The sequence below is a fragment of the Grus americana genome, chromosome 20, assembly GCF_028858705.1.
Source record: "Grus americana isolate bGruAme1 chromosome 20, bGruAme1.mat, whole genome shotgun sequence".
In the NCBI taxonomy this organism is placed as follows: Eukaryota; Metazoa; Chordata; class Aves; order Gruiformes; family Gruidae; genus Grus; species Grus americana.
In genome coordinates this window covers 10,485,699-10,497,872 of record NC_072871.1, presented here as the reverse complement: position 1 = coordinate 10,497,872, position 12,174 = coordinate 10,485,699, and the positions used below count along the sequence as shown (strand labels likewise).

The 12,174-nt window shown below is 38.9% G+C and overlaps 1 protein-coding gene across 11 annotated transcripts in view; it reads left to right on the top strand.

Moving 5' to 3' along the window:
• The window catches only part of SEC16A (SEC16 homolog A, endoplasmic reticulum export factor), a 32,360-nt gene extending 20,409 nt beyond the window's left edge, over positions 1-11,951 (top strand). For 3 of the 11 annotated variants that reach the window (XM_054848406.1, XM_054848411.1, XM_054848414.1), the window contains 19 exons: positions 104-221; positions 462-573; positions 854-959; positions 1,454-1,594; positions 1,707-1,820; positions 2,488-2,692; positions 2,892-3,140; positions 3,866-3,954; positions 4,983-5,030; positions 5,215-5,373; positions 5,610-5,687; positions 5,850-5,906; positions 6,600-6,711; positions 7,047-7,184; positions 7,851-7,951; positions 8,346-8,420; positions 9,045-9,104; positions 10,010-10,084; positions 10,271-11,951. In XM_054848406.1, coding sequence (XP_054704381.1) covers positions 104-221; positions 462-573; positions 854-959; positions 1,454-1,594; positions 1,707-1,820; positions 2,488-2,692; positions 2,892-3,140; positions 3,866-3,954; positions 4,983-5,030; positions 5,215-5,373; positions 5,610-5,687; positions 5,850-5,906; positions 6,600-6,711; positions 7,047-7,184; positions 7,851-7,951; positions 8,346-8,420; positions 9,045-9,104; positions 10,010-10,084; positions 10,271-10,339 — 2,106 coding nt within the window. In that variant the 3' untranslated portion in view covers positions 10,340-11,951. Of the gene's footprint in view, positions 1-103; positions 222-461; positions 574-853; positions 960-1,453; positions 1,595-1,706; positions 1,821-2,487; positions 2,693-2,891; positions 3,141-3,865; positions 3,955-4,982; positions 5,031-5,214; positions 5,374-5,609; positions 5,688-5,849; positions 5,907-6,599; positions 6,712-7,046; positions 7,185-7,850; positions 7,952-8,345; positions 8,421-9,044; positions 9,105-9,356; positions 9,580-10,009; positions 10,085-10,270 lie in introns of all 11 variants that reach the window. The other 8 variants (XM_054848408.1, XM_054848416.1, XM_054848415.1 and 5 more) reach the window with 6 other exon arrangements.
• Positions 11,952-12,174: the final 223 nt, after the last annotated feature.

Below are 12,174 nucleotides of genomic sequence, written 5' to 3'. Positions count from 1 at the left end.
TTTTCCTAGAATTGTCAGATAAGTTGTTTTAGTCCTTTTTAGGTTGAAACACCCATGCAGAGCTCCAGTCGCTGATTTGACTAAGTAATTCTTCTAATTTTAGTGCTGTGGAGATGAGAAATGGGGAGACTGGAGGCCTCATCTAGCAATGGTGTTATCCAACTTGACCAATAATGTGGACTTGGAATCCAGGACCATTGCTACCATGGGAGACACTCTTGGTAACTCTCGGGGAATGAACAGGGTGATGACTGAAGGAAAAGCTTTCAGAAAGCTTTAATTACTCATTTTTTAAAAAAACCCAAACAATTGCTGTGTAAAATGTAAAGTGGAACAGTTTTATGTGGGTGCGTGTCTATTATGACGATATTTGAATGCAAAGCCAAAACAATACGGGACACTAGATTGCAGTGTGTCACCGAGAGGAAATATCCTGAGTTCTGTCGCTTATTTCTTTGCAGCTTCTAAAGGCCTGCTGGATGCTGCTCACTTTTGTTACCTTATGGCCCAAGTTGGTTTTGGAGTTTACACAAGGAAGACAACAAAGCTTGTCCTAATTGGATCAAATCATAGGTTTGACTTTCCTTTTTTTTTTTAAATGACTTTTTAGATGGAAAAATGAAAGCTTAATGGCTTGAGAGACTGAGTTACAGTGCTCCCCTTACCATCACTAGCCACAGCTGGTTTTGAGATAACTCTTTGATGCCCTGTCCTTGTTTGAGGAGTAGAAGTTACTGATATTATGTGTCTAATAGAGCTATGTTTCTTACTTTATTTCTGATTGTCTTTATTTATTGTTGGCATATATAATCTCAATGTTAAATAACATTTTTCCTCTCCCATTCCCAAATAGCTTGCCATTTTTTAAGTTTGCCACCAATGAAGCCATTCAAAGAACAGAAGCCTATGAATATGCACAGTCACTAGGAACTCAGCCTGGCTGCTTGCCCAATTTCCAGGTGAAGAGCTGTTTTTTGGGGGTTTTTTTTTATATTTTATTTTATTTTGGCAGGTTTTATGCGAGGTTTTCTCTCTCATGTGCTGTATTCAGCATAGCAACTATTTTATCCGTTGTAACATGAAATACTCGTGGATAATGTAGTGCAAGATAGCTTTTTTCCCCCCTGTTGTCACTTAAATGTCCTTTTTGCATTTTTCATCTGTGCTTTCTGAACTTACAGATTTTAAATTTTGTTGTTATCAAAACTATATTCCAAAAGAAAAATCCAGCAGAATGTGTTGGCACTAGCTGTAGATAAATACATAACTTCCATTGGATACATTGGGTGGAAGAGGAGAATTGAATGCTTTTTCCCTCATTTTTTTTCCCTGCCTAGTATAGATGTGATAATGAGATACCTGAGCTTTCAACTGAAATGACAGACTGCCTTTCATTTGTACCTCTAAGAATGTTCTGACCACTTGGTTTATTTCACCCGCTTGCGCTCCATAGGTTTTCAAATTCATCTATGCTTGCCGACTAGCTGAAATGGGACTTGCTGCTCAGGCTTTCCATTATTGTGAAGTGATTTCCAGAACTGTCCTTAAAGATCCACACTACTATTCACCTGTACTAATTGGCCAGCTAATCCAGGTAACACAAAGAATTAAGTCTTTGTGGCTTCATAGTGTAAGTGGTAAGCTGCGGCTAAAGTTGTCTTTTGTTAGCTGGTTAACTTAAACTTTACAATGATTCCTTTCTCTAGGTGTCATCACAACTACGGCTGTTTGACCCACAGATAAAAGAAAAACCAGAACAGGAATCTTTTATTGAACCTTCATGGTTAGTAAGGCTTCGACATGTGGATGGACAGATCAAGGTACAGAACGTACTTTTCAACCTGAAGTATTCTGTTTTAAGGATTAGTCTAAATCCAGTTTTTAAATGGTTTTGTTCATACTGCTAATTACAGAAACATACGAAATGACCTTATGATATATTCATGTCGTAAATTGCAAGTGTTGTGATTTCATCCAAGTGGATTGGCCACACTTTAGTGCCCTAAGATTCAGTACAGAATAGTCAAAGGGTGGTGTACGTTATATGCAACAGGCTTTTCTTAGGACCGCAATGCAAGGAGAATTGCAAGGCTCATTAGGTTGCAATAACTCCTGCTGTAAGCAGGATCTGCTTGCCAGAAAAAAAAAAAGTTGTGTGTGAATTAATGTAGCTAGATTGTAACAGAGTGGAAATAATTACCATTTATTTAAAGAGTGCTGTTAGAAATTTGAACCTTGAGCTAATTAATGGAGCTTCCATTTTAAAAAAAACTAAACCCCAAACCAAACAAAAAAACAACCCACAAACAAAAAACTTTAACTGTTTCGGTTGAGCTTAGCCTGCAAATGGCTGACAACTCATTTCTTGACTGAACACTAAAAAAACCTCTGTGCTGTTTTCACTCTTAAGATTTCCTTTGCTATATGTTCCCTTGGTTATGAACTTAATGTCTGGTACAGTTAATAAGATCTTGCTTTTTTGTGCAGGAGGGTGCAATAGCTTATAACACAGACAGATCCACTCCACCACCATATGCATGTAGTACACCAAGCTCTGAATTAGACCATGCTAGTCAATGTGATGGAGCAGGAGTTGGCCGTGACATGGGTCCAGGTGCTGAAAATGCATTGTTAGCATCTTTATTACCCAATATGGCTCAACAGATGCAAAGTGTGCAGCTGATGCCTTCAGGTTAGTGTTTCATATCCTTCTTCATGACAGAGAGAAAATAAATGTTTCAGGTTTCTGGCATAAGAAACCACTTAAGAGGGTGGTAGAAACAGTGAGATTTCACTTCTATATTGTATCATTTTATTCATAGGGTGAAAGGTTCACACACTGGAATTTCTGTTTAGTTATAACTCTTAACTTTTTCTTTTCCATGCTGTAGTACCTCAGGCTGTCCTTGATGGACCAGCTGCTATGATTCCTCCTGGTGACCAAGAAGCTGTCCGAAGTGTCCCTTTCTATTCAGTGGCTTCTCAGCCTGTTGGTCCAGGACCTGGCTTTGCACCTCCGGGATTTTCAAATCCATATGAAACTGAACCATCACCACTGTATTTAGGGTCAGCACTACCACCAGGAGGGCCACCACAAGAAATGGAACCACGGTCAGAAGAGCAGGCAAACCTGGAAACAGGTCTGGGATCTTAGTAAATAGCTTTCCTTCCTTATAAGGGGAATGAAGTATTTTGGGGAATAGTGCAAAATATCTCTGTTTAGAAAATTTAAGTCAAGTCTGGGGTAATGAAATTTAAAAACACCATGTAATGGTACAGAAACATCTGCGGAAAGTTATAGTATTCATTCTGCTTATTTGGCTTAGTGTAAAAGAGAGGTCAGACTCAGCAGATGATGATTTAGACCCTAACAGGTAAATTTCTGTATCACGGAATCCCTGAGTGCACTGAGATTGGCAGTTCTGTTTGCAAGGTCTGTGATTGGAGCCTCAGGGATTTCTGCCTCTGGATATCAGCTTCTAGGACCCTGATAAGTTTTAATTCTGTGACAGCAGACCCTGGCACGTGTGAAGACAAGGCATACACAATTTTGGCTAGAGCTGTGTTAGAGGTGTGAAGAACCTTAAACTGCCCCATACTGATGGTCGCATCCCTCAGCCTGCTCTGACCTGTGTTTAGAACGAACATAATACCCATGCAGGAGAAAAAAATGTCACAGGAATTGCAGTTCACATTCTTTAAAAGACCAGGTTCTTTCTCGCACAAAATTCATAAATAGTGAAATTTTTTGCCTTAAAAGTAGTGTTGTGAGGGTTGGGGGCTTTTTTGATTTTGTTTTGGGTTTTTTTTTCTTCTGTTGTTGTTGCCTTCTCCCCTGCTAATATAATCTAATTTGGTTTTTAAGGAATCCAGAGAATTGCCCCGGAGTCTCCTTCACAAAAGTCTTTCCCTGAACAGAGAGAGGACGATTTCTATGGCAGAATGGCTACTATGGTATCTTTATTTCATACATCTTTTCAGCAAGCGTCAACTGCATTGCAGATCTTTGCAAACATAACAGTTTATTTGGGCTCTGTCTTGCTCTTCAGCAAGACTTGAAGCTTATCTTTTCTTCCCCACTATCCTTCCCCTTCAGTGGAATAGATATTGAAGAACTAGTAGAAAAATTTTAGCTGTAATTTTCCTCTCTAAAAAGAATTATTTAAAAAAAAAAAAAAGGAGGAGAGGGGATATCAGGGATATTGTTGTCTGAGGAGTTTAATTTGTCCTTCTCTGCCCTGCCTTCCTCTCCCATCTCCCAGAATGATTCTTCATAGCCAGAAGAACTTGTAGCATACATCAGCAAGTGAGGCAAGTAGCACCTAAAGACCAGTTCTGTGACTGAGTTTTAAAAGTATAGTATTGACTACCACTTAGTCACGACTGGAAGTGTGGAAGGTGTTTATTAAAATCCCAACGCCCTTTTTTAAATATATAGTATTTCACTGTTTAAAGATTACTGAAGTTGGTATCTCCTTGGAAGTTAGTTTAGTCTCATCAAGTGACAATTGTTTTAAAGAATTAATATAAACATTTTTAATAGGGATACATTTGGCAACTGATAAAGGATGGGGAGATTTTTTAACTAGAAGTTACCCATAGTTACAGAAGAAACAGTGAATTTTTTTTATGCTTGAATTGCTATACTAAAATTGGAAGAACAACCTTATGTTGGAGGGGGAAAAATGCAGCAACTGCTCCCTGGTGCAGCATTTTTATATCTTTCCTCTTGTGGGCTGGTTAGCCTGCGCAGCAGTGCCCTGAGTTAACTCTTTTTAATGGACCAGTTACGTGATAGTGCAATTGCTTGGCCAGGCTTCAGCTCTTTTTCTGCGCCTGCTACATGTCAGAGGAGATAAAAGTACCCAAATAACCAGCTTGAATATCTTGAATTGTGCAGGAATTCTTGATAAAAAGTGAATGTTGTGTCAGATCTTTAGCTGCTTGCTTATTAAGTATGTCCTGGCTTTATATCTAACCAGGCACCAGGGCGAAGATCCAGATCTGCATCTCAGTCTTCAGCACATATGGTATGCCACGAGCAGGCTGTTTCTTTCACTAAATCTTCATTCTTATTTATGTTTATTTTTTACATGCTTTTGTATCTCTTCATATTACTAACTTTACAAAGAAGGAATTTATTTAGCAAGATGAAATGTAATCCATAACTCCAGCAGTGTCAACTTTGTACTTTCCTGTATATTTGTAATACAGGGCTACGGGCGAAGATCCCGAACAACTTCAGAGTCCTCTGCTCATTCTGTGGGACGAGAGAGATCCAACTCCACAGCAAAACAACCCTCTCCTTCTCCCTCTGTTCCTGTAGGGAAAGAAACTAAAAAAGAAATAAAAAAGGAGCCAGCATCTAGAAAGGTAACCTTTCTAAGTAAGGTAGCTATAGCTAGAGGAGATTTGTTAGTATATGTGGTAACCCCTAGTCCAGGGTACTGATTGAAGAGGTCCTGGCTAACCTGTTGTTTATTAGATGCAACTCTGGGCTGAGAGTTGAAGTCTCTAACAGAAAATGAATTGTTGCATGAATTTTTCTTTTAATCTGCCTGTAAAGACGGTGTTGAAAGAATTAACTGAATAGATGAATTTATTTTTAGACTGGTGCAACCTGGTTTCGCTGGCTGATGGGAAAAGGAAAGAATGAAGCTCACCTTCCAGATGACAAGAACAAATCAGTAAGGCCCCTAAATCACAAAAACCTTTATACATTTTAATTTGTTCAAAATGTTTTCCCAGATGACAGATGAAGATTGTTTTGACAAATAAATAAATGTGTAAAACTTTCCAGATTATGCTTATTCCAAGACTACTAATCTTTGACTGTGATTCTCTTGTAGATTGTTTGGGATGAACAGAAACAACGCTGGGTTAATCTGGATGAACCAGAGGAAGAGGTAAGAATCTGAATACTCATTATTTTTCCAAGTGGAAAACTGAAATCTGTACTGGCACACAATTTTCTCTAATCTGTTATTGGCTCTTAAGAGCTGCCTTTTACTGATTTTTTTTTTTTTTATTAAAATGTGCAACATCTTGAAACTAATAAACAGGTTGCACGTTCTTATAGTCTACATCCTGATGGAACCGTTTGTATCTTTAGTTGTTGGCGTGGATCCAGTAATTGTGATTGAATTCATAAGGGAATTTGCTCTAAACTTAGTCTGGTGTATCTCTTCATAGCGGTTGGCATCACCTAGACAATTCCTTGTTAATTGATTTGCTGCAAACAGAATATAGGGGAAAAAAGGTAGGAAGAGTCTATAGTTTTGAAAAGGTAATGCATCGTATAGCAAGGAATCACACATCCTGTCCGTCCTTGTCATTCAAGGATCTATCTCAAAACACAAACAAATGGTAAGAACCACTGTTGTAAATGTTTCCTTTTAGAGTGAGCATAGATGGGTTGTAGAAATACCTTGACATTAGTTAAGTTATCAGATGGAAGATGAGGAATGTTGGTCTGCACTGCAAGATGTATATCTGTATACCCAATTTTATGTGCTCTGGAAAAGGTAAGGAGAAGTCAGACGGATACTTGGTTTAAAACTGTCAACGATGTGGTTGGATTTTTTTTGTTCTCCCTGCAGAGTAAGCCTCCACCGCCACCTCCAACCGGATTTCCTAAAGTTCCTCAGGCTGCTCCACCTGGAACTGGAGGCCCACCTGGTGCCCCTGTCAACATGTTCTCCAGACGAGCAGGTAACAGACAACATTGCTGCTTGAAGTATGGAAGACTTCAGATTTTCTCTTGCCTAAAATGTGAAGGCAGAAGTCTTGGCTTTTCTGGAGTCGTTTAGAACAGTTGGCAACTCAGTGATACCATGGAGCTGCAGCTATTGCTGGCTTTGCTTGTGCCTAATTTCTGTACTGTGATTGCCATCACAACTGTATCGTGTCTTGGGTATTATTGTTTGTATCCCTGGAGCACTATTTTCTGATTCTGAAAGATGGCTTAAGCAGCACGCTGTTTGAAATAGAATGAGGATAACTAACGCAAGGCGTATTTCTGTTATTTCTGGATTTTTCTGTTTTAGCAGGAAGCAGAGCCCGTTATGTTGATGTCCTGAATCCAGGAGGAACCAAGTCAAGTGGTGCTGTTCCTGCACCATCAGACCTATTTGCCCCCTTGGCACCAATGCCAATTCCTGCAAATGTATTTGTTCCAAACTCAGGTGTGTCATGAGTGGATAAAATTGTAAAGAGGTTGTATGGTTATTTATGGCTATATAAGTCACTTTTGCCAGCGTGTGTATTACGTGGCCTTTCATGAACATTTAGGAATGTTCAATCTCATTATCTCCAGTTTGTTTTAGAAGTAGAATTAGTCTGGGAACTGCAGTAAAACAAATGGATTTGTAAAGCCCAGGTCTGCCTGCTGCAAACAAAGGTGATCTCTTTTTTGCTGGGTTTTTTTTTCCCCCATGTTGCAGAGTGGCTAGGCCATCCGAATAGCAAAATTTGAACCGTGCAGCATTCCTGTGTTGCTCGGTATCTCATGCTCGCTTCCAACACCTGTTCCTAGTTCCAGGATTGCTATTTGGCAAAAGAAAGGGAGAGGCCTTACCTTCACACTTCCTTACCATCTTTTTTTGCCTGCTTTTACTACATGCTGTGTTGCGCCAAGGTGGTCTGTATGAACTGTGTGCATCTCCTGCTTGCAGACTGGTAACAAGACCCAGGGCCATCTAGAGACATTGACACTGCCCTCTTTCAATTACCTTTTTCTGGGAGGAGATTGTTATTGTAGAAATTCAGTTCTGCTGATGTCCCTGCTTCTCGTTCTGTGAAATCAAACACGCTGGTATGGTGTGTTTGGCTAAATCCCATTTCTTTTGTAGTTCCAGGGGAACCCCAGCCAATGGAAGGGAGTGGTGCAGCAGAGCACACACCAGCTGCGAATCAAACCAACACAGACCCTGCTGCAGCTGTTGAACCAGAGGTGGGTTAGAAAGAACATCTTGTATATACAACTCCTAATTAAAAAGCCCTCCAGGTTCTGAATAGTAGTTTCATAGCCATAGCAGATACAAAGCTTGTTGTTGTAGGGATTACGTTTGTGTAGAACATTTTAGTTAACTGGAGAAGGGAAATGCAAGTGAAAATGGCAGCGAGAAGCCCATGAAAAGCTGCATTTTCTAATTTGGCAGGGCTGCAGGTTCTATGGGTGTGGTATGTGTCAGGAAAGGGACCAAGAACATAGGAAGAACCATGCACGGCATGTTTCACCTGGCTTCATGTATTGAAACATTTTGCTTCAGTGGGATCAATATAGCAGAAATGTGAAATAGCATCATAGTAACGAAGCTAAACAAAAGCGTGTTGTTTTTCTTTAGTATTTAAATCCTGCAATCCTTCCTCCTGCATCTGGACTTCCTGTTTCTAACCCTGATGGCTCCCAATCAGGCGAGGTAAGGCTTGATTCGAAGTAGTTAGCTAATGACTTTTGCAGCGTATTTTAACCATTAATTGGTAGTAGACTTAACATGGGCCATGTAAAACAACAAGTAACTGATTCAGTTGCTGATGACTAGTCAAGATGGAATCATGTGAGTGCCTCCAAAATTGTACAGGAAAGACCTCTGAGCCCATATGAGTTCAGCCTTTGTGTCCTCCATTCTGTGGTGTGATCTCCTTTTTCTATATAAGTAGACTTTTACAAGCCTTTTTTCAGAGTAAAATGTCAATAGTAGTTTGAGGATCTCTTCTTGCCTCCATGCATGCATATAATTTCACTAATATTAAAGTGCAAGACACAACGAGGAGAATAGATTGCTATGTGCAAGGCAGAGTAACATTACCTTTGTTCCTACTAAATGTTTTCTATATCTACATAATTTTGTGCTTTAAGAAGTCCTTTTGATTTAAACTAACTTCTGGCTTTACATTTTTTTTTTTTAACTCGAAGTTGGTTTAACCTTTGGCAGTGAGACTTTTAAAATTGAATAAAACAACTGAAAGCTTGGGGCAGTGACATGCATGACGACTTTTTTATTTGTGTTTTTTTGTATTTGTGTGTTCTTGCTGTTTTGTAGCTTTCGCGCTCTAGTTCAATGAGTTCATTATCACGTGAAGTAAGCCAGCATTTTAATCAGGTACATGTGGCTGGCCATTCTCATTTATGTTAACTTATTTACTTTTCCCCTCTTTATTTTGCATTTGCTCAAAATACTTACTAATGCTACTTTTAGTCATTTTCCTGTCTTCTCATTTCACAGAAATAACGTTAAAAGTAACTAATGATGTAGTGTTCCTTTTAACACTCAAACAGGGTCTTCAGAGTTTTTTGTATTTATGAGAATGCATGTAATCCAGGCATGCTTTTTGTTTATGTTCATGTTCCTAAGAGATTCACTTCATAATTTTGATCAGCTCTTTCCTGGGATACCAAAGAAGTCAGTTGATTTTAAAGAAACAAAAAAAAACCCCAAAACCAAAACACCTCCTAAAAAGACTCACACAAGCAAAACCTTGTCATTCTGCTGCTGCCAGTCCCAAATCGGTGATAATACCATTGCCTTTCATCTGCAAAAGCCCCTGTAGGAATTAAAGGAATGCTTCATCTCTGCTGTAAGTTCCAGTAATGTGGGGTCACCATAAAGGGGTGATACAAACTCTTTCTGATAGTTCTTAGTAAAGCAAAACTTGACATAGAATGTTTCTTTTGGGGCAAGTCCTAAGGTCTACTAACACAAGCCAAAGGTACTAATTCAGTGAAGTTGCACCGGTGTCTTGTTTTGGTTTTGCATGCTTTGTATTCTCAGAGCTATTTACAGTTTATGCATGTGACATTGTTTTGCCAATTCCTACATTAAGCAAGTAATATTAAAGAGATGTTTGCAAACTGTACCGGCACTTTTTGCAGTTGTTACAATATGCTGCGCTGTCCATATTGTTGGCATTATTACTGTGAATATTTGCTCTGTGTGACTAAGCAAACCACATTTGAGAGGCAGTGAAGCTCTGCAGTTCTGTAACTTCAGTATTACCTACTTTCTAGCCTGCGGCTGTACCACCTTCCGGGGGACCTTCAACAGGAACAGTACCATTCTACAACCCTTCTCAATTTGCACAAGTGAGTAAAGGCCTCATGTTTACTTTGAACAAAACTATTGAACAAAACCACGATTTCACCTTTTACTGGCTTAATCCAGACTGTTGCATGTGGAGTGCTAAATGTGCACGTAGACCAGTCTAGCATTTTATATCCAGTATGACACATTTTTACAGAATGTTTTTTGTTCCTCTTCTCTTTTTTCAGTCTCCAGCAGTCACTGGAAGTTCAAGATTGGGAAGAATTGGACAGAGGAAGTATCCAACATTGAAGTAGAATACAAAGGCTTTGTATTTGGAATTCTCACTCGTGTTCTGAGTATACAAAGAACTATTCAATCTTATGGGACATGTACTAGCTGCAGTTGACATGACAGAAATTTAATGATGGGTGATTTTTTTTTCAAGGGTCTCCCTACTTGCACCTCATCTACGCAAATCATTACCAAACATGAAATATATGTAACTCTTCCTTTTAAAAAACCTTGGCTAGAAATAGCTTTGCTGTGATAAAGAATAGACACAAGGGAGGAAATAGTTGCTGTCTGTTACAAAAACTATTTGTAAATTGCTTAGGCAATTTATTCCTTAAGTTTATTTTTAAACCTACTAGTGTGACCTTCAAAGGCATAGTTTTCAGGGATTCCTTAATTTCTGAAGGATGCTCCCCTCCCAGCAGGGGAAATACACATGTCCACATTGTAACATAACACTCTGTGGCCTTAACAGGACCATGCACAATTGTAATGCTTATCAAACGGGACTTGGTTTGTCAGCGTGTGAAATCGGAGATGTTCATCTGGGAAATGCCTCATGCTGGTTTGTTTTTGGAGGGGGGAGAGGGCCACAGCTCATCCAAATAAATTGACCTATATTGAATGAAAACTGTGACTGTAATCTAATACTAATTTGATTTGGATCTTACCTAGTATGTATGTAGTTTGTGGTTTAGACTACTTGTAAAGCAAATTGTATAGTCTGAAAGAAGCTCTCTGTATAATAGCCAACGCTGTACTATTTGACGAGTGAGTGTTCTTCTAAGTGCAATACGGTTACTTGCTTTCTCTCAAACTGCTGGCACTGTACAATTGAGGTGGTAACAGCTTGAAAGTTGTTTAAGTTTTTTCCTGTTGAGTGCCAGAATCAGCATAATACTCTGTTCTTGAATTTCCATTACTAAAATAACCAAGGTCTTAAATAGCTAACCGCTGAATTTCAAACATACTAAAAGTAGACGGATTAGACCTCTACCGATGGACTTTAAAATCTTTAGGTTTAAGATAGGTAATATGGAAACCATGATATGCAACATTCATATTCACTGAAGAATCTGAATTAAGTGCAAAGAGAGAAATAAACTTTAAATATTTATTAAATCATTAGGCCATATTTTATTTAGAACTTCCCACCAAACTATTTGATTTTACTTGAATTTCTGCCCATGAGTAGAAATAATGTGAATGTGACATTGCCAGTGTTGATCCCCAATTGTGGTTTTTGTTTTGTTTTCTTTTGTTTTCTTTTCCTGAATATCGCCACCTTTCTGAGATCTCGATAGCCTTACGTATGTCCTAAAAGGTTTGTATGTAGCTGAAGTAAAATGCTGTTTGGGGGGATTAGAAACCTTTGCATAATGGTCCATACTCAATTCCAGAAGTGGTCAGCAGCAGTCAGTGTGGTTTACTTTTCTATAATTGAAACCTAGTCAGACACTTGGCTTTCCTCTAGTTCAGCCAGGCTGCTGATGGTTTTCTCCTTTCAGTAGAGACTGCCAAACAACTTAATTCAAGAAGGCTTCCTTTGAGCTGGGAGCAGCTATCTTTCCTAAGTGTAAGATTTGACACTGTAAATTCTTAAATAAAATATTTTGCGCTCTGGAGCACTTTCACATTTTACTACTTGTGGTTATTGCTTTAGCAAGCTGGGTGAAGGAACCTCTCCTGTAGGTTTGGAAATAATGCATTTACAGAAGGGAGGTAGAGCGCTGCCGTTCTGTTCTGGAACTGGCTTCTTTGTGGGGTTGTGCATGAGTATCTTCACTGAAATGTTCAAAATTGAAGCTGTAGCCTTAACTTTTTTTTTTTCAAGTGTTAAAATGCTTTGCTTTAAACT